The sequence below is a fragment of the Leucoraja erinacea genome, chromosome 6 (genome assembly GCF_028641065.1).
Source record: "Leucoraja erinacea ecotype New England chromosome 6, Leri_hhj_1, whole genome shotgun sequence".
Classification (NCBI taxonomy): domain Eukaryota; kingdom Metazoa; phylum Chordata; class Chondrichthyes; order Rajiformes; family Rajidae; genus Leucoraja; species Leucoraja erinaceus.
Genome location: NC_073382.1, coordinates 56,314,194 through 56,341,564, shown reverse-complemented (window position 1 = coordinate 56,341,564; position 27,371 = coordinate 56,314,194). Strand labels below are relative to the sequence as shown.

The window sequence follows — 27,371 nt, the reverse complement described above, 5'->3', positions numbered from 1 at the left end:
TCTCCTGTTCTGCTGGTGGGTGCGTAAGGGTGCTATCTGTGGCTGTGGGAGGTCCTTGCTGTTATCGCCTTTATGAGCCCCAGGGTTTTTGCCTCCTCATCGAGCTCCTTAACCTGCTTGGACAGGTTTCCACCAAATAATAATTGCGATGGCTTTGTGTCTCCACGTTTGCACAGGCCTGCAAATTTTGGATTTAAGGCAGGTCGGATGGCACTCTTTCTGATACTATTGATTTCATACTGCGTATTGCAGAATAGTGCCAGTGCATCCTGTTGTTCTTGCGACATTTCCTTCCCATCCACTGTGCGAGCGAATGCTGTGATCCCTGCTGTTAGTAGTTTTAGTATTCTCTGGAGCTTGACATCCAGGCTTCTAACTGCTGCTCCAACGTGTTTCCAAATACAATTATTCACGACTGGAACATTCAGGGATACGCAATTTCCTGGTGCCATATATTTGGCAGTGGTGTCCATCACAGCCTGTTCCTGTAGTTGCTTGAATGACAGGACATCAATGCTGGCAGCTAGTTTCTGTTCTAGGTTTCGTCCATTCTGATCTGGCTGTATGTAGTTGGACACCATGTCCAGTAGATTTTTGCCTTCCTGCACCCCCTGCACACTTGTAGTTTGTTCGGCAAACCCCTCTTCGGGGTCAGCCCAGAATTGACCCCCAGTACTCCCCTCTGACAAGGGAGATGCACTGTGCAGTCCTACGTAAGGTGCTGCTGTGGGTGTTATATATGACCCACGGTGACTAAACTCCATCTCCCGGAGTCTGTCATGTTTTAGCATTTGCTCCATGAGTCGCTCCATCCGGCTCCTCAAAGTCGGACTCATCAGAGTCAACGGCTCTGTTTGTTTTTTTTTTTGCCTTCCCACCCGGCCGGTTGATCTGGCTGGTGCGGGGGCTAAGTCGGGCACAGCTTATCCCATTACGGGTGATTCCTGTGCCGCCGCCGGCCGCTGCTGGCTGCCTGCAACTCCGCGGTCCTCCCCCGCCAGCTTTGTCGCAGCTCTGGTTGACTTTTTGGATTTGTTCATCTTTTCCCCACCTGTGAAACAGTATGGGAACAATAATGACCGCAGAGTAACCACTTACCTGTCGGTCCCGGCTTTTAAACTTGCCGCTGCGGGGGAACGTCGTTCCACCCTGCCTGTCGTTTCGCAATGCGTATAGCGATATGACACGCATGCGTCCTGGCGGGTTCTTCACGTAGTCACTCACGTGACTCCGAAATAAAATCCAAGGGCGAGCGAACGCGCGGACAGACGGACGAAAGCAACGATCATAGAGTGGGGGGGGGTGGTTCTGGAGCGCTAGTATGGGTGTTGTGGGCGGAAGAGATGGTTTCCAGAGGGCTATTATGGACATTGTGGGCTGAATGGATTCTTGGGCTGGCAGCTTAGTCACTCAGGCCTGGTGGGCACGCAACTCAAAAACTGCCAGAAATTCTGCCCAAAACAGGTGAGAGACTGTGAGAGAGAGAAACGGGTGAGATGGTGGGGTATCATTTTTAGACATTTTTCATCTTTTTCTGCAGATCACAGCAATGAAGGAGGAAACTCTATCCTGGCTTGGATCCCACAGGGAACCAATGAAGGGAGGAAGAAAAATACTGGGATGTTTAATACTTGCAGGGGGAATACTTACTGATGGGCCGAAAGGATTCCTGGGCTAGTACAGGCCTGATGGGCTGAAGGGACTCTTTAAAAAAAAATATTTAAAAAAGTGAAATCTCAGTGAAAGGCACTTTTTCTGAACTTGTATGGTTTGATAAACAAAAAAACAAAAAAACATGTGCCCAAACCAATACTGTTTACGAGAAAGAGAAAAAAATAGTTGATAGGCCATTAATGATATAATTGGAATTTCTAAAAATGTTTGCAGTGTTAATCAACAATGCAAATATCCTAGTCCATTCACTTATTGAGGAATGGCTTAATTCGAAAATTATGTTTGTTACAAAATTGTTAGCTGTTGCATGTGCAATATTGATTTTGTTTTTTATGTTGTTTCGCTGCAGAAGAAATTCTAATGGTTTCCTAATAGATCACATTAAATCTAGCTTCACCAGACTCAGACCTACATCTATGGAGGTGTCAACAAAGTACTTTACTTGTAATATAGCCTTATTCAATGAAAGCTTCAGGAAGACAGGCACTTCCATGGTTTAAAAACTGACACTACAATGAAACTGAATTCAATGTTGTGATCATATTAGTTTGGTTTACTTCAGAGATACAGAATGGAAACAGGCCCTTCGGCCCACTAAGTCCGTGACGATCTATGATCCCCGTGATACTAACACTATCCTACACACACTAGGGACAATTTACAATGTTTACCGAAACCAATTTAACCTACAAACCTGTGCGGCTTTGGAGTGTGGGAAGGAGCTGGAGCACCCATGTAGTCACGGGGAGAACGTACAAACTTCATACAGACAGCGGCCATAGACAGGATTGAACCCGGGTCTCGCGCTGTAAGGCACCAACTCCACTGCTGCAATGCCATGCCGCCCCTGTGAAGTTTGTCAGTGTTCTCTGCTGTAAATTTAACATAATAACCCCACCAGTATTAAAACGTTGGATAATTATATGTTGTTTGATGCACTACACTCCTTTAGCTGGGAATAGGATGGAGGATTGAGACTGAACTCATGATGATGCAGTCAACATGAATTCATATCAACCTACAGTTGCCAAAGCCCATTGGTTTGCACTGCTTTTCTATTCATGTACAGACACTCCCCGACTTACATAAGGGTTACGTCCTGTGGACCCTTATATGTCAGATGTGACGTAAGTCAGAAGACCTCATTTGAGTTCCCATGCGGAGACCATGTTGGGAGCATCCACGAGAACAGCTGACTGACTGGCGGAAACGGCCTCATGCGACAGCAGTAGGGCACTGCAGTGCCCCCAAGACTGCAGAGACGCGCAACCTAGAAATAAAGTAGTGGGCTTAAAGAATTGCTTACGTAAGTGCAAGTTTACGTAGGTGATTTTGAAATCTGCCTTGAGCACTGTAATGAAGAAGGGTCCACCTGTACATTTTAACAAACATTAAAGTGTTGCCAAATCTGGCAACTTGAACAGTATCTCCAAGATGCTTATCTAAGGTGTATCTAAGTGCTTATGTGTAATGATACTTGCACTAAACTTTATACAAAAATTAATTTCACTGTACCTTGGCAGATGTGACAAATAAACTACCATTATCCAGAGATGCTGCCTGACCCATTGAATTACTCCAACACACTGTGTATTTTGTAATACTCGTATCAGTAGTTCCTTGTATCCACATTGTGGAAAATTCCTGATTGCCATGAGGATGTTGCCAGGAATTGAGGGTCTGAGCTATAGGGAGAGGTCGGGCAGGCTTGGGTTTTATTCCTTGGATCGCAGGATGCTGAGGGATGATCTTCCAGGGGCGCATAAAACCTTGAGGGGAATAACTAGGGTGAATGATACCTATGGTAAGGGAATAAAAACAATAGGATATATGGTTAAGGTGAGAAGGGCAAGATTTAATACAGACCTGAGGGCAACGCTTGCACTCAGTGGGCGGTGGGTATATATACAACGCACTGCCAGAAGTAGTAGCTGAGGCAAGCACTATAACAGCATTTGAAAGACAGTTGAATAGGTACGTGGATAGGGAAGACATAGAAGGGGATGGGCCAAATGTGGGAAAAAGGATCTGGCATAGATGGGGCATCTTGATCGCCATGGATTAGTTGGGCCAAAGGGCCTGTTTCAGTGCTGTATGACTATGGTGTTATCAGCTCAGTGGTTAGGCAGCTTTGTTCCATCTTGTTAATACTAAAGTATTTTATCTTTTTCAGGTGACTGCTTCGATGTCATCCTTGTGCCGCGGTGACCTCAGCATTTCTCTCACCTCACCATTAGGTTCTGTATCTGAACTCCTTAAAGTCCGTATGCTTGACAACTCCAAGATGGGACTAAACAACTGGACATTCATGACTGTCCATTCTTGGGGAGAGAACCCCAAAGGCGAATGGCATCTTACAGTGAGTATTCTTTAGCTTGGTTTGGTTATTCTTGTGTTTTTGTTGAACTTGATGATCTTCAGGGTCTTCTTTTGAGAATTCCAGTTGCCACATGTGGTGATTTCAGCCAACAGAGCAATGTTCATAAGTTCACAAGTGATGTGAGCAGAATTGGGCCATTCGGCCCATCAAGTCTACTCCATTCAATCAGGGCTGATCTATCTCTCCCTTCTAACCCCATTCTTCTGTATTCTCCCCATTACCCCTTACGCCAGTAATAATCAAGAATCTATCAAGATGGCGGACTGCGGGGGTGATGCGCCGTTGTGTATGGCCGCTCCTCCTGCAGTCCGTCCTTTCACCCTTATTTATTTTTATTTTTAGTCCTGTTCATATCAGGTGTTTCTTGGAGGTCTTCTTTTATGTGGTGGGTGGGGGAGGGGAAGGGGGAAATTATTTTTAACCCCAGTCCTACCTGGTCGGAGATGCGGTTTTTCTCCGAACCGCATCTTCGTCCTCTCTGTGCGGCCTACGAACGAACTGGAGCAGCGGTGGAGCGGCGTTTCCTGCCGGGACTGCAGCTTCGACGGCGGTGTAGATGCTGGGACATCTACAAGGAGCGGGCGATGCCTTACCAGGTCGCCTTGCGGTAAGCTCCGGGGCACTGTGACCGTCGACAACACCGCGGAGCCTGGGATCCGAGATCGCCAGTGTCGGGGGTTCGGCCGGCGCGGCCTGTGAACTTTGGTCGTTGCAGTCTTCGGGGGGGAAGCGGCCGCTTCAGTCCAGGCCGCTGATGGATGTTCACCGACGCCGATGATCCAGCTTCGCGGCAAGAGGGCCTGAAGACACCGGGCTGGCTGAGGAGGCCAGATATAGGCCCCGACCTCGGGTGGACTATGAGGGGGAGAACTGGATATTTTTGGTGCCTTCCCTCACAGTGAATTCTGCTGTGGGGGAACGTTTCATGTTGATTTCTATAGTGTACTGTTTCTGTGTCTTTTTTCTTTTTCTCTTTTTTCTCTTTTTTTGATTTGTATGGATTTATTGCATTGATCTGTTCAATTAATTTAATCAATCTCTGTAAAGCACTTTGGTTCAAATACTGGTTTTGTTGAAAAGTGCTATATAAATAAATATTATTATTATTATTATTATCTATCTCTGCCTTAAAAATATCCATTGACTTGGCCTGCAAAGTCTTTATGGCAATGAATTCCACTGATTCAACACGATCTGACTGAATAAATTCCTCATCATCTCCTTCCTAAAGGAACAATCTTTAATTCTGAGGCTATGACCTCAGGTCCTAGATCAGGGGTTCACAGCCTTTTTCGTCCCGTTTACCTCTGGCAACTTTAATAGCACAAAACAATGTTATTTCACTTATTTATGAACAACTAATGATGAACAGATACCAGAACCAAACAGTCAGTCAATGAGAAAAAATATGTATAAATCCAGAATCAACAAATGTACCCCCTGGGTAGGCAAAATTTACCCCCTGGGAGTAAATTTACCCCAGGTTGGGAGCCCTTGTCCTAGACTCTCCCACTCCCTCTAAATCAACAAAGCTCTCCCAATTCCCATTCATCCACAAATTTAACTTTCCAGTTAAAAATAACAGCGGAAGGTGTTACAGTTACAGAGCAGCTTTCATGACGTCAGAAGGTCTGCCTGGCTCCACAGCCAATGATTTATAGCTTTAAGGTGAGGGGAGCAAAGTTTAAAGGAGATGTGCGGGGCATGGAGATGTAAAGTTTTTACACAGAGAATGTGATGTGTACCCAATGAACACAATGTTTTCAAGAGAGAGTTTGAAAAGAGCTGATATAGCTCTTAGGGCTAACGGAATTAAGGGATATGGGGAGAAAAGCAAGAACGGGGTACTGATTTTAATTGATCAGCCATGATCATATTGAATGGCAGTGCTGGCCCGAAGGGCCGGATGGCCTTCTCCTGCACCTATTTTTCTATGTTTCTATGTATGAATGATCTGCCCCTTTACAATCTGGTTCCCTCCTTCTCCCTTTCACCTTAAGGCTATACCCTTTAGTATTTGATTTTTTCATCCTGCGAAAATCTACCCTGTCTACCCGATCTATGACTCTCATAATTTTATATAATTAATAGGCTAAGTGGGACCCGTTGGGTCCCAGAATCACACAGGAGGGTGGTCATCCAACGCAATATTCCACCTCTCCACCAATTCTAATAATCTGGAGTGCTAGTATGGGTGTTGTGGGCTGCAAGGACTGGTTTCCAGAGGCCTAGTATGCAAATTGTGCGCCAAATGGATTCTTGGGCTGGCGTCTCAGTCAATCAAGCCTGTTGTGCTGGCAACTCACTCACTCACGGCTGGTGGTTGACTGACGGCTAATCCTTGAAATTCTATTTCAAGCAGGGTATAAGGCCACCAAATTCAAGTGCAGTTTCTTACCACTTCTAGCAGGGAGCAAGGCCACCAAATTCAAGTGCAGTTTCATACCATTTGAAGTAGGGTGCAAAGCCACTAAAGACAGCGAGTCGTGACCTCTCCCTCCTCCATCTTGCAGAGACTGAGCCACACCCACATTTCCGGGTTTTATACCCCCCCCCCCCCCCCCCCCCCCCCCCCCCCACCCCCACCGGAAAAGGTGTGGCTTCATGGAGTGATTGACAGGAGAGATTCTCAACATTTTTTAAAAAACTAACAACACTTTTATTTTTCATTGATGGGAAGAATTCTCTGCATCTGCTCAGCGGAGGGGGACTGAGTAAGATGGCCAAAAATCACAGCCGTAAGTGGTAGCGTTTTATCTAAAATCAATATACAGTGCAAACAGGAAGTAAGTGCATTTACAGTAGTGCCTTTTAACTTCAAGTCAAAGCACCCAAGCCACCATTTGCAGTAAGTAGTGCATTTCAACTTCATGCCACCATTTGCAGTAAGTAATGGCTTTTAACTTCAAGCCATTGCATTCAAGCCACCATTTGCAGTAAGTAGTGGCTTTCAACTTCAAACCACACCCAAGCCACAATTAGCAGTAAGTGGTGTCTTTCAACTTCAAGTCAAAGATCCCAAGCCACCATTTGCAGTAAGTAGTGCCTTTGAACTTCAAGCCAAAGCAACCAAGCCACCACTTGCAGTAAGTAGTGCCTTTCAACTTCATGCCACCATTTACAGTGCCTTTTTACTTAAAGCCAAAGCACCCAAGCCACCATTTGCAGTAAGTAGTGCCTTTCAACTTCAAGCCACAATTTGCTGTAAGTAGTGCATTTCAACTTCTAGTCAATGCACCCACACCCCCATTTGCAGTAAGTAGTGCATTTTAACTTCAAGCCATTGCACCCAAGCCACCATCTGCAGTAAGTAGTGCCTTTCAACGTCATGCCACCATTTGCAGTAAGTAATGCCTTTCAACTTCAAGCCATTGCACCCAAGCCACCATTTGCTGTAAGCACTGCCTTTCAACTTCAAGTCAAAGCACCCAAGTCACCATGTCATTGCAGTAAGTAGTGCCTTTCAACTTCATGCCACCATTTGCAGTAAGTATTGCCTTTCAACCAAGCAACCAGCCAATTTGCAGTAAGTAGTGCCTTTCAACTTCAAGCCAAAGCTCCCAATCCACCATTTGCAGTAAGTAGTGCCTTTCAACTTCAAGCCAAAGCAACCAATCCACCATTTGCAGTAAGTAGTGCCTTTCAACTTCATGCCACCATTTGCAGTAAGTGGTGTCTTTCAACTTCAAGCCACACCCAAGCCACACCCAAGCCACCATTTGCAGTAAGAAGTGCCTTTCAACTTAAAACCGAAGTACCCAAGCCACCATTTGCAGTAAGTAGTGCCTTTCAACTTCCTGCCACCATTTGCAGTAAGTGGTGTTTTTCAACTTCAAGCCACACCCAAGCCACCATTTGCAGTAAGTAGTGCCTTTCAACTTCATGCCACCATTTGCAGTAAGTAGTGCCTTTCAATTTCAAGACACACCCAAGCCAAGCCAACCGGGCGAGGGTTTAGGACCAATAGGCTTTCTGGAGCGCTAGTATTTTAGAACCAATAGACATTTTTTTTGTAAGCTTTAGAACCAATAGAGACACTTTTTTGCAAGCTTTAGAACCAATAGACACATTCTGCAAGCATTTTAGAACCACTAAAGGCACTTACATTTGACTAGACATGTGTTCAGTGTTATTCACAGCTCAGAGAAACGTGACCCTCTGCCTTCCTCCATCTTGAAGAGACTGTGTGGCACACCACCTCCTGGTTTTATAGTCCCTCCCACTTCCGCCAGCGGGGGCAGGAGAGAGAATGGGGAATTTTGTAAAAACATTAATATCTCTGTCATTTTTAATCGACGGAAAAAAACCTCGGCACACATGCGGCGGAGGGGGGGCTCTGAGCAAGGTTTTTTTTTTGTTTTTTTTTTTTTTTTTTTATTAGAAGTACGGTAAATTACAATTCTACACAACACATATATCTTGATACATTTTTTGTACCGCTTCATTTTGAGCAAGGTGGCCAAAAATGACGGCCGTAGGTGGCGGTGTTCTTTAAAAAATCGCAGCACAGATGGCCAAAACCTGTCAAGAACAGACTTTTAGTAATATATAGATATCAGGTTTCATCACAACCACCGGTGTTCCAGAGAAAACAATCCAAATCTGTCTAACCTCTCCCTGTACTAATAGCCCCCAATCCAGGCCTCATTCTAGTAAACCTCCTCTGCAGCTTTTCCAAAGCCTCTACATCCTTCCTGTAACGATTGACCAGAAATGCACGCAATACTCCAAATGCAGCCTAACCAAAGTCTGATAAAGCTGCATCATGACTTCCTAATTCTGTGCTCAATGCCCTGATCTACAAATGCAAGCATACCACTTGCCCTGTTTACCACAATAATACTAAAAGCCTATGCTTTAGAGCAAGCCGTGTTTCTAGCCAGGCTTTACACTGAAGTTGCAATATTTTTAAATACCCATGTCCATCCAGTGCGCAAAATGTCAAGTAAATCGAATCTGGCTAATTATCGCCAAACTTTTCTATTCCCAATCATCAGGCTGGTCTATTGTCTATTGTCTATTGGTATTGAAGGTGTGCGGCCAAATGCAACTTACTCATCAATAATTACCAGGTATGATCACAACGTTCAAAAGACATTTAGACAGGCACGTGGATAGGAAAGGTTTAGAGGCATATGGTCCTAACATGGGTAGGTGGGACTAGCGTAGGTGGGGCATCTTGTTCGGCATGGGCAAGTTGGGCCGAAGGGCCTGCTTCCATGCTGTCTAAGCCTATAACTCTATAACTCTACAACGCCCCCTATTCCCTAATTCTTGGATAACGTTCACTTCTGCACTTCTTTTATTATATTTTTAGTTTTCAGACCTAATTGCTTTCAGAATTTAGCTGTTTATGTTGGCATCAAAACCTGAAATAGCATGAGCCTCTTGTGCTATCAGACAGTTACGACGTCATTAAACTCAGTAATACCTCCAAGTCAATTCCTGTGGAGCTAGTGATCAGAGAAAGGAATAATGTCTTAAACTACAGTCGTAACAAATTGGGAAATGTTATTGAGCTGGTTCCAAATGTAGACCTTCAAAAGATGCATCATTCCATGCTATATTACTATACTATACTTATACTATATACATTTTTAACACAGAACAAATTGAAGCAGAGAGCTCAAGTGATCCAATATGTTTGTCCTCAAATTGCCACATTGGGATTGGCGTTTCCATTTTGCATAATTTTAATGAAAATTATCTGCAAATATTAAAAAAAAATTAAATCCATCAGCAATGACTACATATACAATATTAGCAAGAAGTATATACAGTTTGTTATTTTTTTTATTTACTTAATCCTAAATGCAACTGATGAACTAATACATCAGTCAGTGTGCATGCAATGAACATGTAAAACAAGACTTTACTCCAAAGTTCCTGTATTTATACATTAAGCAAGGTTTCTGGTTTCAAGGGATCCCTATGGCTATGAAAAAAATTGGACCTTTTCAGTAAACTGGGATTTTCTCTTTTTATTATTTAATTATTCAAACAAAATGTGTTTGTTGTAATTATAGCAAAGTATTTACCGTATGGTTGTGCACCGCAGAAGCCAACCCTTACGATCTCCACATTCATGTCAACCTTATTGCCTAATTTATTTTGTCCACATTAGGGCCATACCCTGTTAAGTCTCACCAGTTTAAATGGCTGTGTAAATGTCTCTTAAATGTAGTAACTCCATCCAATTCCATCACTCTTCTGGCAGCTCATTCCAGATATCAACCACTGTGTGTGAAAACAAAAAATACCCTTCAAATCCCCTTTAAAACTTCTCTCTGCTAAAGCTATGTCTTCTTTTTAATGATACCCCTTCCATGGGAGAAAGATTTTAAATACCCAATTATGCCTCCCATAATCTTATACACCTCTAGCAGTGCAGAAACAAGGAACTGCAGATGCAAATAATATACAAAATGACACAAAGTGCTCGAGTTATTCAGTGGATCAGGCAGCCTCTCAGGAGAACATGGATAGGTGACATCTCCAGTAGAGTCTTCAAAGCATCACCTATCCATGTTCTCCAGAGATGCTGCCTGACCTGCTGAGTTACTCCGGCACTGTGTACTCTTATATACGTCTGACAGGTCAACTCTGAGCTTCCTACCTTCCAGGAAAAACAAACACTGAACACTGTTTTGTAAAGTTGCAATTGGATTGACAATATTTCCAATTTTACATAGTTTAATTTGTATATTAGACACAGTGCAGAAACAGGCCACTTTGGCCCACCGAGTCCAAGCCGACCACTGATCATCCTGCACAATAACACTATCCTATACACCAGGGACAAGTTACAATTAACCTACAGACCTGTAAGTCTTTGGAGTGTAGGAAGAAACCGGAGGACCTGGAGAAAACCCACGCAGTCTCAGGGGGAAACATACAGGTAGCACCCATTGTTAGCATCAATATTAATGTAACATAATTGGAGATGTATTGTATCAATTGCTATTATTGGTTATCAGTTAAATAGTTTGCTCAGAAATCGTATCTTCCATGCTTTGTATTCTTTAACTTTACGAGGAGGTTGCTAATTTTTTTTAAAATGGGGATCATTCAGTCTGTTTTTAGCAGAAGACAGAAAGGACCTTACATAGTGATTCTAAATCTCAGGATTGTCATTGACATTTCATTTCCAGAGCATGGGGAATAGAAACTTGCAAACAAGTAGATCAGGGTGCTATCATTTACTGATTTATGGACAGCTCAAGACTACAAATGACAAGGGCCTCAGAATAGGCCATCTGCCCATACTGTTTGCTGGAACATAAAACAGGGGACAAAGAAAACTGGGCCAACATTAATTTTAAAAAAAATCTTTAAAGAGTAGCGAGGGAAGCAAATAAAAGAAGTCATTTCATGAAAAGAGCAGTCGCAGAAATTATTTTAATGCATTCAAGCTGTGCTCGTGCATTAGACTCAGAATTAGAATGCCGATTTCAGCCTTCTTTGAAAGGCCATCTACGGCAAATCTTATCAAGAAAAAAAAGCAAAGATGCCATTCTCCGTGAATTACAGGCTCTGTAAATGCTGAAAGATAAGAGTTTGCACATTACAATGGAATTCCTGTGATATGCTCTTAGTCTTTGAGCAGCGGGTCCCTATTGCTTCCACATCCAAATATGTCTGGTCATTTTGAATAACACTCCCTATTGGAGCAGGAATATAATCATGCCTCAAAGTCTGTGAAATGTAGAGCAGCAAATTGCTCTACTTGGAAGAATGTTCCACGTTACAAAGTAATTTAGCCAAGCCATTACACCCTTATTGTACACCAGTGATTGTCCAGCATAAGAAGTACACTGACCCACTGCATTACATAAAATCGCTGTGAGATATAACCTTGTAATCAGCCTGTGTAATTAATCCTATTTTAGTTGTGTAAGTGCCTCAGATCTACCGGCATCATGGTGAAGATAATGGATCGAGAGCGTGTTGATTTTATTTTTCTGAATTAATGTTTGCAGCGTGTGTATCCTTATGGTTGTTGCCAGGGTGTTAGATTTTTCCTCTTCTTCTCACTTGAGTCTGCATGGATCATTTCAGCGGTACGGTGGTGCAGCGATACAGCCGCAGCCTTACAGCATCAGGTCTGGCTACTGGTGTTGTCTGTACAGAGTTTGTGCATTATCCCCGTGACCTAGTGGGTTTTCTCCGGGTGCTCCGGTTTCTGCCCACAGTCCAAAGACGTACAGGTTTGTAGGTTAATTGGCTTTGGTAAAAATTGTAAATTGTCCCCAGTGTGTAGGATAGTGCTAGTGTACGGGGATTGCTGGTCAGCGCAGACTCAGTGAATTGTTACTGTGCTGTATCTCTAAACTAAAATTGTTTTACAAGAAAAGCAGATGGGAATTGAAGTTAGCTCAATAGCATGAGTTCCTTTGGCCCTATGCGAGTCCTTGCAACTCCAAAATGATATCTGTGGCATATTGGCCAAGGCATGAGAATGTTAGGGTGATACCACTGGATGTTTGCAGTGAAGGCAGCTCATGGCATCAATCAGCATTCAACACAGCTAATTTAGACCTCAACACCTTAACTAGCAGACTCTTAAACTGTCACAGATGAGTGGCATTTAGTAGGAATGACCTCTGGCAAGCTCTATTTAAAATGATCGTCAACCACCTAAGTGGTTAGCTTCTAAATTGTAGTGAGAGTCATAGAATTATACAGCTTGGAAACAGACCCTTTGGCCCAACTTTCCCAGGATTACCAAGATGCCCCATCTATGCTAGTCCCACTTGTCCACTTTTGGCCCATATCCCTCTACATTTCTCCCGTCCATGTACCTGTCCAAATGTATTTTATATGTGGTTATAGTACCTGCTTTAAATTCCTTCTCTGGCAGCTCTTCCATATATGCACCACCCTCTGTATAAAAAAAGTTGCCTCACATGTTCCTATTAAATCTTTCCCTTCTCACCTTAAACCTTCATCATCTAGCTCTTGATTCCCCGAATCTGTGGATTCACCCTGTCTATTTCTCTCGTGATCTTATATACTTATAGTTTGAATTATTTTTGTTGTTGCGCTAGGAGCCAGATTAGGCCATTCGGCCCATCATTCGGCCCATCAACTATTCAATCACAGCTGATCTATCTTTCTCTCTCAACCCCATTCTCCTGCCTGCTCCCCATAACCCCTAACACCCGTACTAATCAAGAATCTGTCAATCTCCGCCTTAAAAATATCCATTGACTCGGCCTCCACAGCCTTCTGTGGCAACAGATTCCACAGATTCACCACCCGTTTGAGATGTTTTTAGATAGGCGCATGGATACGCAGGGATTTGAGGGATAAGCAGTCCATTTGTGCAGAGAGGATTAGTTCGATTTGGTATCATATCTGGCACTAACATAATGGCTTGAAAGGCCTGTTCATGTGTCTTTGTTCTATGTAAAACTTATCAGAAATAGATTAAGCAGGTCTGAGAAGTGGATTTCCCCTTTATTGGTGGGATTTACACTCAGTAAGCAAAGATCTATCGTAGACACAAAATGTTGGAGTAACTCAGCGGGTGAAGCAGCATCTCTGGAGAGAAGGAAACATAGAAACATAGAAAATAGGTGCAGGAGTAGGCCATTCGGCCCTTCGAGCCTGCACCGCCATTCAATATGATCATGGCTGATCATCCAACTCAGTATCCTGTACCTGCCTTCTCTCCATACCCCCTGATACCTTTAGCCACAAGGGCCACATCTAACTCCCTCTTAAATATAGCCAATGAACTGGCCTCAATTACCTTCTGCACAACGAATTCCAGAGATTCACCATTCTCTGTGTGAAAAATGTTTTTCTCATCTCGGCCCTAAAAGATTTCCCCTTTATCCTTAAACTGTGACCCCTTGTTCTGGACTTCCCCAACATCGGGAACAATCTTCCTGCATCTAGCCTGTCCAACCCCTTAAGAATTTTGTAAGTTTCTTTAAGTTTCCCCCCCCCCTCAATCTTCTAAATTCTAGCGAGTATAAGCCAAGTCTATCCAGTCTTTCTTCATATGAAAGTCCTGACATCCCAGGAATCAGTCTGGTGAACCTTCTCTGTACTCCCTCTACGGCAAGAATGGGCAACGTTTCGGGTCAAGACCCTTCTTCAGATTGATGTCAGGGGAGGGGGAGGGACAAAGATAGAATGTAGTCGGAGACAGTAAGACTAGTGGAAGAACTGGGAAGGGGAAGGGATGGAGAGAGAAAGCAAGGGTTATCTGAAGTTAGAGAAGTCAATGTTCATACTGCTGGGTGTAAACTACCCAGGCGACATATGAGGTGCTGTTCCTCCAATTTGCGCTGGTCCTCATTCTGACAATCTTAAGCAAAGACCTATGATGCATAGCAAGAAAAGACATAATCAAGCTAACTGCACCAAAGATTTGGCAAACCTGGAATTAAAAAGCAATAGTATTTTTTCACTTTGCAAACATTTTACAGAATGAGAAATAAAGGTTGGAAAAAGGCAATGGATTAAAAATAATAGTTGAAATTTTTTAAATAAATTGCAGATTTATTAATTTGTAAACCAATGGATTTTTGGCAAGGAATAGAAGGAATGTAGTGTTTCAGTTATAGAAGTTACTCTTTCAGGGTCAGGGTTAGGAGTAATTATGGTGTAGTCTGCCAGAACTCATGCAGCAAGACTTGACATTTACAATAGTTTTCACAATGAAGGTAATGTGCAAAATATTGAAGCCATGTCAAGTCACTGATTCTGGATTGATTCTAATAGTGTATCCTGAAAAGGAGCAAAGTATCATGAAATAAATTTTGGAATTTTTCTGTCTAAATGTATGTGTGTTGGTCGGGTCACTGTCAGTTTTACTTAGTAACGGCAGTGAGCAGTGATTGTGTTCAGTATCACAGCAAACACAGTTTCTGGTCCAATAAATCTTACATATTACATTTGGACCAGGGGGGCATCTAGTTTCTATATATATGATAGTGTGAGTTGTTGAGCACTGTACTTTGCTCTCCTGCTTTGACTTTAGACTTTAGAGATACAGCATGACAGCAGGCTCTTCAGTCCACCGTGTCCACGCTGACCAGTGATCACCCCATACACTAACACTTTCCTACACACTAGGGGCAATTTACAATTTTATCAAAGCCAATCAACCTACAGACCTGTACATCTTTGGAGTGTGGAAGGAAACAGGACTTCATGTTTTGGAATATCATGATGTAGACATTTTCTAGGAATGAAAACCAGCATCCAACCCCCCCCACACACACACCCTTAATGTCGGGGTTGCCCGTTTTCAATTAAGTGTAGGGGCTTCCTTCCTACCAAATGTAGGGTTAAACTCTTAAGTATTGGCAAATCAACACTGCATGCTCATTATGTTCATTGTTTGCATACTTAATAGGCATACCAATTTGCAAATACATGACCGTGAATGCCCTCAATATTATGGAGCCTGGCAGTGATTTATCTCTCCAAATATCTATTTGGAGTTCCAAGAACACTTTTACGATGCCTGAAAGAACAGGCACTGTTAAAACAATGTTTACACTGAAAAGTAGAAACAAAGAACTGCAAATGCTGATTTACACCTAAGAGAGACCCAAAATGCTGGTGTAACTCAGCGGGTCAAGCAGCATCTTTGGAGAAAAAGGATGGATGATTGGACACTTCTTCAGACTATTTTATTTCAGGAAAGAAACAAAGGGCCTTAAAGCCCTCCGGTTGAGGGATGGAGGTGTTGATTGACTGAAGGTTCATGATAAAGATGAGTGAATGGGGGCCTGGAAAGGTGTTAAAGTCTGAAGAAAGGCCCCGACCCAAAACGACACCCCTCATTCTACTCCAGAAATGCTGCCTGACCCATTGAGTTACTCCTGCATTTTGTGTCTATCCTTGACATTGAAGAGAGCCATATAGGACAACAATAAATTAACAATACCCTGATAGACCATTTGTTAGAAACTGCACATTTCAGTTCATGAGCACTCCACTTCAGTCAGGTGAACTGCACAGGTCTTTAATATTTGGCCAAGCATGCTGTCTGGGCTGGACGATTGGCATGGAATCACCCTCTTTCAGGATACTCTGACGTTGGCCTCAATGACTGAGATCACAAGGTCCTCAGGGGCGGTGGAGGTCGAGTAGCCATGTTGTTGTTCTCCATTTCAAAGTGTACCCAGAAGGCATTGGGCTTATCCAGACGTGATGTACTGTTGCCCCTTACGCTACCTGGTTTTGCCCTTTAGGAGGTGATACTGTCGAAAGACCCTCTGTGACTCAAGCTAAGCTCAAAATTGTCTCTTCACTCTCTAGTCAGTGAAGATTGTAGAGCTTTCCCCACCCTGTCCATTCTATCATCATGATTTAGAAGTGCATCTGTCCACAAATACATGTCAGGAAATAAGTGTTTTCCGACTGCATCATTTACTCCAGCCATTGTTTTGTGGCATTCATTCAATCAAGCAAATTTTATTTCAAACCCATTCCCACTGAATATAAATATCAGCATAAAGGAAACCTCCCTTAAAATTGATTTTCCAGCAACATCAAAGACGACAATAGTATTACCCTGCTGTCTCTGCTTTTATTCAGAATTTTTTCCATATTCAACTTCTGGCCAATTCTGCTGAGTTTTTAATTGACTGTTTATTTTACTGACATTGAACTGTTTGTTCAATGCATCAATTGCATGTGCATGGGAGGTAAACTGTTTAATATTCATCTTTCCACCTTATGACCAAATGAGGAATATAATGCAAAATTACTATAAATAACCGGATAATTACTATTTAATCCCACTTTTTGGGACTTTTGTCTAAAAGGGTAAGCATTTGTATGCTTGGGATGACAGTGCCTAAAATAGTATAGGAAACCTAGAGAGATAATAACCTGGATGCTCACTTCCTTCCCCAGACTGTGCTTAACAGTACAGAGACTAAAGCCATCATTATCTTGCCTCTAACACTGCAATCTATTATTATTCTTAGGAAGCTGACCATTAATGTTTCAAGAGATCTCCAGGACATTAACACAGACTCTGATTGAGGGAACGTTGCATTCAGTCATGAACAGAAAATGCGATGTTCTTTCCTTTTAAAATATAGAGACACCGTTTCAATTAAACTCAGACTTATTGATATGCAAGTTTTAGGGAACAGTCAGAAGGTAAGAGTGAAAATATTATCCTTCAAATTTAGCTATATAATTGAAAATAACAAATTTCAGATTCATCAACACGAAGGCAAGGAGGTTTTTGAACATCGTTGTTGAACCCCTTTAGACCTTTTACCAAAATATGTAACCATGTAATTTCACACAAAAATTGCATCTGAAAATCACTATAGGGCAGATATGTCCTTTCTTTTAATATTATATGGTGTATTTTTTCAGTAAAAGTTTCAGAGTATGTACATAAAATTGGCAAACATTTTTTTTACTATGAAACAGTGCTAAATCAACAAGTATTTATTAAGATTTCTATATGCATTTTTGGGGCTCTGAGTATTGCTGTAAAGCCAGCAATTATTTTCCATGCTGAATAATCCTTGAGAAGGCTGTGTTAAGTCTCTACCTTGACCTGCGGCAATCTTTCCGGTAAAAGTACTCTCTCAGTGCTGTTAGGTGGTGAGTTTTGTGATTTAATCCCTGGGACTAAAGGACTAAATAAAGGAATGGCAGTATATTTCCAAGTCAGAATAATATGAGATAGAATAGTATTTGACGGGCATGGGCCTGTACTCGCTGGCGTTTAGAAGGATGATGGGGCACCTCATTGAAACTTACCAAATAAGGAAAGCCTGGATAAAGTGGATGTGGAGAAGATGTTTCCATTTGTAGGACCAGAGGGCACAGCCCCAGAATAAAAGGACGTACCTTTAGAAAGCGTATGAGGAGGAATTTCTGCAGAATTCATTGCCACAGAAGGTCGTGGAGGCCACATCATTGGTTAGTTTTAAGGCAGAGATTGACAGATTCGTGATTAGTAAGGGTGTCAAAAGTAATGGGGAGAAGGCAGGCGAATGAAGTTGAGAGGAAAAGATAGATCAGCCCTGATTGAATGGCGGAGTAAACTTGATGGGCCGAATGGGCTTAATTCTGTTCCTATCACGTGAACTTATGAACTTATTGCTCTGCGGCAGCTGGAATTCTCAAAGGAAGACCCTGAAGATCATCAATCGTCTGAAGAAGGGTTTCGGCCCGAAACGTTGCCTATCTCCTTCGCTCCATAGATGCTGCTGCACCCGCTGAGTTTCTCCAGCACTTTTGTCTACCTGAAGATCATCAAGATCAACCCAAGTTCAACAACAATCAGCCAAGATTGAAGAGCAAATAATGGTAGTACGTGTTACGAATCAAGCGATTTGGGAATAGTCTCAATTCAAGCCTATCCCTACAAGGCCATTTTGTAGCATCCATTAATAGACACAAAATGCTAAAGTAACTGAGCATTTCGGATCGAGACCCCTCTTTGTGTCTGGCCCAAAATGTTACCTATTCCTTTTCTCCAGAGATGCTGCATGACCAGCTGAGTTACTTCAGCAATTTGTGTCTATCTTCAGTGTAAACCAGCATCTGCTTTACCCTTCTTACACATTTTGTAGCATCCATTACTGTACAACTGCAGAATACAGAATATTTGCTGGCTCAGAATGTCCTTCACTTTGTTTCAAGCAGCTTTCTATCAATAAATGGGCCAATTACGTACTATGTTATTTGAAAGATTATGTCTGAAATGCTTCTTGGTCATTCCAAAATGCTCTCTTTCCTACAGTCGTCTCATTTACTTTCTATTATATTTTGAAATACTACAGTTTTTATTCTCTAAACATTTATAATCTCTCTAGGATACCTATTACCAGTTCCATTTCATAAAGTAGCAACTCCAATTTAGAAAGCATTTTAATTTTTTTTTTTGCATTTTGCCTGGCTGTAATTCTAAAGCCTCGTTGAAAGTAGATTAGTCAGTGAGGCATTGCAGGATAGTTGTAATTAAGGGAGCTATAGGTTTAATTTTTTATCTTTTTTTTATCTTATCTCTTTACAACCTGTAGAGAAAAGTTGAGACTATCCAAGACTCTGATCCCTGTCCCCTGGCCCATGCCATCTTCCATTAATGATCACTCCTATATTGGCTGACTCATACAAGCAACCATTTAAATAATGCCTCAAATTAAAATTCTCATCCATGTTTTCAAATCTCTGTATACTGTCTCAGTGTACTACTATGACACGCTTGTACTGTATTTGTGATGCTTATCTAAGAGGTATCTAAGTGCCTATGTATAGTGATACTTGTACTGAACTGTATATAAAAATGAATTTCACTGAACCTCGGTACATGTGACAACAAAGTACCATTGAACCTTTAAAATCATTCCATTGTCTCTCCCTTTTCTAAAATCTCTGTAATTCATGTTCACAGATTCATAACTGATAGGGACAGAATTAGTCCGTTCAACCCCATCTAGTCTATTCTGCCATTCGATCATGGCTGATCTATCTTTCCCTCTCAATCCCATTCTCCTGCCCTCTCCCCTGATACCCCTAATCAAGTATTTGTCATTCTCCGTCTTAGAAATATCCATTGACTTGGCCTCCATAGCCGTCCGTGGCAATGGATTCTGCAGATTCACTGTACTCTGACTAAAGAAATTCCTCCTCATCTCCTTTCTAAAGGAATGTATTTTTATTCTGAGCATACGGCATCTGATCTTTGACTCTTCAACTAGTGGAAACATCCTCTCCACATCCTCTCTATACACAGGGCTGCCAACTCTCATGCTTTGAGCGTGACACTCATGCATTTCAGCCAATTCTCACGCCCTCACGCTGAAGACAGAATTCTCACGCTGACAGGCTGTCTTCAGTCCCTGCACAGCAAAGATCCTATAGCGGAGCTACAGCGGAGCTATAGGGTCTTTGCTGCACAGTTTGTCTCTTTGCGCCACATGACAGCGATCTGCACGGATTGGGGAAGCGCGTCGGTCCCGGGCAGTGGGTGTCAGCGCTTCTGAGTGCCGTCTGCGAGCGCTGCGCTTCCGGCTGCCGCTGCAACCTCGCTCCCTCCCTCCCTCCTGCCCTTCAAATCACACGGCAGCGCCAACGCCGCCAATCCACGCTACACCATGCCCGCCAGGCTCTCCATTGGGCGGCCGGGGAAAGAGAGGGAGGGAAGAAAGCGAGAGAGAGAGTGAGAGAAAGAAAAAAAGGGAGGGATGGAGGCAAAGAGAGACAGGGGGAGGGAATGTAGTAAGGGGATGAAGGAAGGGAAGGAGAAAGCTACAGCAGTGCTATAGGGGCAGAAAGAGCGATGCGTGAGGAAAAGAGAGGAGGGTGAGGACGGGCAGCGGGTGAGGCTTTTGGGAGTCTGGAGGGGAGGGCCGGCAAGCCCTTCAAAACAGAGGGAGGGAGCGGATGAAGACCGTGCCCGCCAAAGGATTGGCGGTGGGGAAGAGAGGAGGGGGGAGAGAAAGAGTGAGAGTGTGTCTGTTTCTCTGTGTGTGTGGTCTCAAAGTGTGACAGTGGGTGTGTGTGTGTGTGTGTGTGTGTGTGTGTGTGTGTGAATGTGTGTGTGTGTGTGTGTGTGTGTGTGTGTGTGTGTGTGTGTGTGTGTGGGTGTGTGTGTGTGTGTGTGTGTGTGTGTGTGTGTGTGGGTGTGTGTGTGTGTGTGCGTGTGTGTCCCTGTGTGTGTGTGTGTGTGTGTCTGTCTCCCTGTGTGTGTGTGTCTGTCTGTGTGTGTGTGTGTGTGTGTCTGTCTCCCTGTGTGTGTGTGTGTGTGTGTGTGTGTGTGTGTGTCTGTGTCTGTGTGTGTGTGTGTGTGTGTGTGTGTGTGTGTGTCTCTCCCTGTGTGTGTGTGTGTGTGTGTGTGTGTGTGTGTGTGTGTGTGTGTGTGTGTCTGTCTCCCTGTGTGTGTGTGTGTGCGTGTGTGTGTGTGTGTGTCTCCCTGTGTGTGTGTGTGTGTTTCTTCCTTTGTGTATGTGTCTCCCTGTGCGTCTGTTGTCACATCCTGGTCTGAGACAGGGCTGCCAATTCTCATGCTTTGAGCGTGAGAGTCATGCATTTCAGCCAATTCTCACGCTGATGACAGAATTCTCACGCTGTCTTCAGTCCCTGCACAGTTTGTCTTTTTGCGCCATCTCACAACGATCTGTGCAGTCTGGGGCAGCGCGTCAGTTGGTGGCTGTGAGTGACGTTGCATCTCTTCTCTTCTCTTCTTTCTTGGTTGGATGTGAAGCCGCCAACAACATGAAGCAGCCAGAGATAAAACTAACCAGGTGAATCGGTTGTAAAACATGGGGAGGACCCCAATGAGGCCAAACATCTAGGACAGGGTTCGGCAACCTACAGCACACGGGCTGAATCCGGCCCATAACCCGAAAAAACGCGCTTTTTTTCAATTCGTTTTCGCAGGGTCGGGGCAGGCGAGACGACCTGAGAACTGCAGCCAGTCACTGGGACGCGAGCTGATCTGTGAATGGCAGCCAGTCCCTGGGCACGCAGAATGCCAACTTGATCATTATGGACAAATTGGGCCAGCCACGTACATGTTGTATAACTCTGACTCTATGAAGATCTGAATGGGCTTAGAATGACCATTTAAGCAAAATTGCCCCCACTTTCCCCATTTTGATTCTTGAGATTAATATCCCTTTGCTCTGTTAACAGCGTTAAAGTACTTATGAGGTAGAGTCAGGAAAGGGAACATGTTATTTCTTTTTAGTTTGCTTTAATTTGTTAGTTGATTGTTTGTTGAGTGCCATCATTTCTGAAATGGTCTTAAAGTAACTTAACTGTTATAAAGCAGTAATAAGTGATTTTTGTCCAAACAATTGGAACTTGCATAAAATGTTTGCATTATTAGGCAGGACTGCCAACTATCATGCATTGAGCGTGAGACTCACGCATTTCACAAAATTCTCATGCTATTACACACTGATCACAAAATTTCTCACGCTCAAATATCTGTGGGAAAGTTCAAAATAAGCAAAAATTGTTTTAGAGGTGAGTAAAAACCATGAGGGGCATATCAGGGGAATGTCAGGTGAATGCATAGTCTTTTTCCCAGGATATGTGATTCAAGCACTAGAGGGGATTGGTTTAAAGCAGGGCTATCATACTACCAGCACCAACCCCCCTCCCCCTTCCTCCCTGAGGCACGGCACACACCTCCCACCCTCACCTCCGGCGGCTCTATGTCCGTCGACCGCTCTGTCCTCACCCCATGGAGTTTTAACCCCGGCCCGGAGCCAGGAGGTTTCAATGAGGTCCTCTCTCATTCTTCTAAACTCCGGCGATTACAGGCCCGTCAAACGCTCGTCATATGTTAATCCAATCATTCTCGTGAACCTTCTCTAGACCCTCTCCACGCCAGCACATCCTTTCTCAGATATGGGGCCCAAAATTGCTCACATGCTCCAAATACGGTCCGACCAGTGCCGTTTGAAGCCTCGCTGTCCCACATGTCTGCAGCTGTCTACATTCTACAACCATCCAAGATATCTTCTAATTCCAACCTTCTAAGCATTCCCTGCATTCATCACGCCATCATTGCCAGTTGTCCTTTAATCTAACAAGTCCGGTGATCTTGAATTCCCCATCCAAAACTGTTCACCACTTTATTGCTCTTCTTTCCACTAAGATGCTCCTTAAAATCTACCTCTTCAATCAAATGCATTAACATGCACAGATCCTATTCTGAAAGCATAACCACAACCAGGACACGTAAAGATTATGGGCTAACATTCCCAACATGCCCAATGGGGCAGTAAAGTAGCAATATCGAAAATATAAATTAGTTATGAAATAGTTTAGTTTAGAGATACAGCATGGATACAAACCTTCGCTCCACTGATTCCACCCCAACCATCGATACCCACTCACATTAGATCTATGCTATCCCACTTTTTCATCCACTCCCTACACACTAGGGGGAATTTCCACACTGTATCTCTAAACTAAACTAAACTAAATATTTTCCATAGATAGACACAAAAAGCTGGAGTAAATCAGCGGGCCAGGCACCATCTCTGGAGAGAAGGAATGGGTGTCATTTCGGGTCGAGACCCTTCTTCAGACGCGAAACGTCATCCATTCCTTCTCTCCAGAGATGCTGCCTGCCCCGCTGAGCTACTCAAGCTTTTTGTGTCTATCTTCGGTTTGATCCAGCATCTGCAGTTCCTTCCTAAATATTTCCATGTTCTAACCAACTGCATTTCAGTCTGAATGGCCTGACCAAAATCTTCTTCTTGCAATCACAAATGAAACTGTTCTTTAAGAGGTGCTGCATGTCTTTGAAAACTATTAACTAGACCTAACCGCCTGTTGTGATGTACAGCCACTCAAAGGCATGATTATTGCTGGCTGCAAGTGACAATCATGTTAATTACTGAGGTGCCGTTTGCACTGGAAGCAGCAGACGTGACTCAATCCTGCTCAGCAACATCCCTGCCTATTGCTGGCTCTGTCCAATTTAGCCATTAAATCTTGATTTCCTCTATGCTGTTTGAAGTGTGGGTGTAAAATGTTATTTTTTGTGTGTTTATGGATAATACTTCCAAGCCTCGCAATGGTTGTATGTTTTTGTTAGATCAATATATAGCTATTTTTCATCTTATTGTCAGTCTTCACTTTGAATGAATTTTCATTGTTTAGTTCTTCCCTATTTTAGTTTAGCTTAGTTTCGAGATACAGCACAGAAACAGGCCCTTCAGCCCACCGAGTCTGCGCCAACCAAAGATCCCCGCACACTAAAATCATCCAACGTACACTAGGGACAATTTACAAATTTACCAAGCTAATTAGCCTACAAACCTGTACGTCTTTAGAGTGTGGGAGGAAACCGGAGCTCCCAGAGAAAACCCACACAGGTCATGGTAGAACATACAAACTCCGTACAGACAGCGCCCATAGTCAGGATCAAACCAGATCTTTGGTGCTGTAAAGCAGTAACTCCACCACTGCGCCACCATGCCACCCTATTTCTACAATGACTTCTATGCAGCATGGTCACCAATTTTCAACTGAACATTTCTTTGCTAATCAGCAAATCCTAACTCCTTCTAACATTCAGATTGTCCTTCCTTTGAATACTTCTAAAACAGATTATTGCATACTAACAAAATGAAATTGCTGTGTCCCTTCTAGTAAATTTGGATACAAATCAGCCTTTCTCCATTGCAGAAACAAGGAACTGCAAATGTTATTTACAAAGGAAAGACACAAAATGCTGGAGTAACTCAGCAAGTAGGTGATTCAGCAACTCAGTGGATAGGTGATGTTTCAGAATGATGGAGGGCCTCGACCTGAAACACCACCTGTCCATGTTCTCCAGAGGTGCAGCCTGACCCGCTGAGTTACTCCAGTATTTTGTGTCTTTTCTCCATTGGAATTTTCTTCATCTATTTCTGATTCCATGAGTTTTGTTTAGAGCTTATTTTTCCTATGCACCAAATATACTGCCCTACACATTATATCCATCATTGCATCAGCACTTCAGCTGAATTCAAACAATTCCCTTCAATATTTGCCTCCTTACATCATTCCTTTCCTGGGATCTCAGTACTGTGGTACTTACTCCAGCCTTGCCTTCCCAATCAGCCTAGTTTTTAAGCCCAAGTCAGTGAAATTCAAAACTCGCTCTTTGATTTATTAATGTTTAAGAAGGAACTGCAGATGCTGGAAAAATCGAAGGTAGATAAAAATGCTGGAAAAACTCAGCGGGTAAGGCAGCATCTATGGAGCGAAGGAATAGGTGACGTTTCAGGTCGAGACCCTTCTCCAGTCTGAAGTAGGGTCTCGACCTGAAACGCCACCTATTCCTTCGCTCCATAGATACTGCCTCGCCCTCTGAGTTTCTCCAGCATTTTAGTCTACCTTCGATTTATTAAGTTTTCTTTCTTGCACTTCTGATGATGCTCTTGTTCATTGCCGCCACTCTCCATCCATATTTCCATGAATATTTGTTTTCAAATATCCATTGTGTAAAGCCCTCCACGATGAGCTAACACTAATGGAAATGGATTTCAAGATGTTCAGACATAGAAGACCCCTGTCAGACTGCAAAACATTGCCTACTAAGTTTAGTTTAGTTTAGTTTATTTTCACGTGTACCAAGATAGAGTGAAAAGCATGTGTTGCGTGCTAACCAGTCACCGGAAAGATTATACATTATCACAATCGAACAATCCACAGTGTACAGGTCCATGTTGAATGGAATAACGTTCAGTGCAAGATAAAGTCCAGTAAAGTCCAATTGAAGATAGTCTGAGGCAGTAGCTCAGGGTCACTCTCTACTTGTTAATAGGATGGTTCAATTGCCTGATAACAGCTGGAAAGAAACCGTGAATCTGGAGATGTGCGCTTTCATACTTCTATACCTTTTGCCCAATGGGAGAGGGAAGAAAAGGGAGTATCTGGGGTGTGATTCATCCTTGATTATGCTGGTGGCCTTGCTGATGGAGCGTGAAGTGTAGATGGAGTCAATGGAAGGCAGGTTGGTTTCTCTGATGGTCTGGCGTCCAGAATTCTGTGCTATTTCTTGCGGTCTTGGATGGAGCTGTTCCCAAACCAGGCTATGAAGGATTCCGATAAAATGCTTTTTACAGCGCTTCTGTAGAAGTTGTTAAGAGTTGTTGGGGTCATGGCGAACTTGGTATCTCCAATGGTATCATGATTTAAATCCATGTTTCAGGCTGAAACGATAAAGTTTGATATCACCTTGTCTGATAAATAATAATAACTATTTTTTCAGATTACCGATAATTTCAATTCCACACTGGATTGCGACAGAGATGAGAAAGAATTAAGAAATGGATTAATCTACAAGTTTGAACTAATCTTCTGGGGAACCTACCTGGATGAAAAACAAGGAAGTACGTGAATTTCAGAATGCAGATAAGTATGAAAAAAGATAAAATAACGAAGATTTTTCGTATCGGACCTGATTGCAGAAAAATAATAAACTGTGGTTGTGACATACTAATAGAAAAGCAAAACAAAACTGTAGACTCAAAGAGGTAATGTGTAGGAAGGAAGTGCAGATGCTGGTGAAGAAGGGTCTTGACCCAAAACGTCACCCATACCTTCTCCCCAGAAATGCTGCCTGTCCCACTGAGTTACTCCAGCAATTTGTGTCTATCTTGTAGATACAAAGAACTACAGAAGCTGGTTTCTACCAAAGATAGGCACAAAATGCTGGAGTAATTCAACGGGTCAGGCAGCATCTGTGAATAAAAAGGATGGATGAAGGACACTTCTTGAGACTGAAAGTAGAGGGTGGGGGTGGATGGGGTGAAGAGCTGAGGCAAGAAAAGACCAGGACCAAACAGGGCCAGCCATTAATGACCTTGGGCAGGGCGGTGCCTGGTAGATCTGTTGTTGGCAAGGGAAGGTGTGATCTCAAGAGAAATAATGTGGAGAACTGTGGAACTGGTAAAATGACTCGGGAGGAGGAAGGGGGAAAGGAGGGAGGGGAAGGGGGTGGGAGAAGGAGATGAACACTTAAAATTAAAGACTTTGATGTTCGTACCACTGGGTTGTAAGGTACATGAGCGAAATATGAGCTGTTCCTTCAATTTGCGTGTGGCTTCATTCGAACATTGGAGGTGGCCCTGGACAGAAAAGTCAGTATGGGAATGGGAAGGAGAGTTGAATTGGTTGACAACCAGGAGATCCCGTAGAATTAGGCGGAACGTGCGTAAGTGTTCAGCCAAACAGTCGCCACGTCCACGTTTGGTCTCACCGATGTACAGGAGCCCACATCGGGAACGTTAGATGCATCTCATGGGCTTAAATAGGAATGTGCTTGACAAGGAAGATACTGGTGGTGACTGAGGTATGAAACAGAGTGATATCAACATAAGACTGGAGATGTTGGAAATGTGCAATGTGAACAGAACATGCCAGAAATACTCAACGGGGCAAGGGGCATTTCAGATCAATAACCTATCATCAGAACAATGAAATGTTAGAGATTGAACATGTTCTAAGCTATTGAGAAGGGGAGGTGGTGGAAACAATGAAGTGAATGTTTGTGATAGGATGGACCAAGGGAGCCTGAATGAAATAAACAGTTCTATAGGCTGAGAGTGTAATCAAGACACAGCAATTGTTTGCAATTTAAGACATATTTGATTTCTAACTTCTAGTTAGTCATACAGTGTGGAAACAGGCCCTTCAGCCCAGCTTGCTCACACCAACCAATATGTCCCATCTACACTAGTCCAACCTGCATGCGTTTGGCCCATATCCTTCTAAACCTATCCGATCCTTCTAAACCTATCCTATCCATGTTCCTGTCAAAGTGTTTCTTAAACATTGCGATAGTGCCTGCTTTAAGTACCTCCAATGA

The 27,371-nt window shown here is 43.1% G+C and overlaps 1 protein-coding gene across 1 annotated transcript in view; it reads left to right on the top strand.

Annotated features, from left to right (window-relative positions):
* LOC129698179 (PC3-like endoprotease variant B) overlaps window positions 1–27,371 on the top strand; it is a 685,304-nt gene that overhangs the window by 640,367 nt on the left and 17,566 nt on the right. The window contains exons 15-16 of the mRNA XM_055637132.1: window positions 3,848–4,033; window positions 25,773–25,893. Coding sequence (XP_055493107.1) covers window positions 3,848–4,033; window positions 25,773–25,893 — 307 coding nt within the window. The remainder of the gene's footprint in view (window positions 1–3,847; window positions 4,034–25,772; window positions 25,894–27,371) is intronic.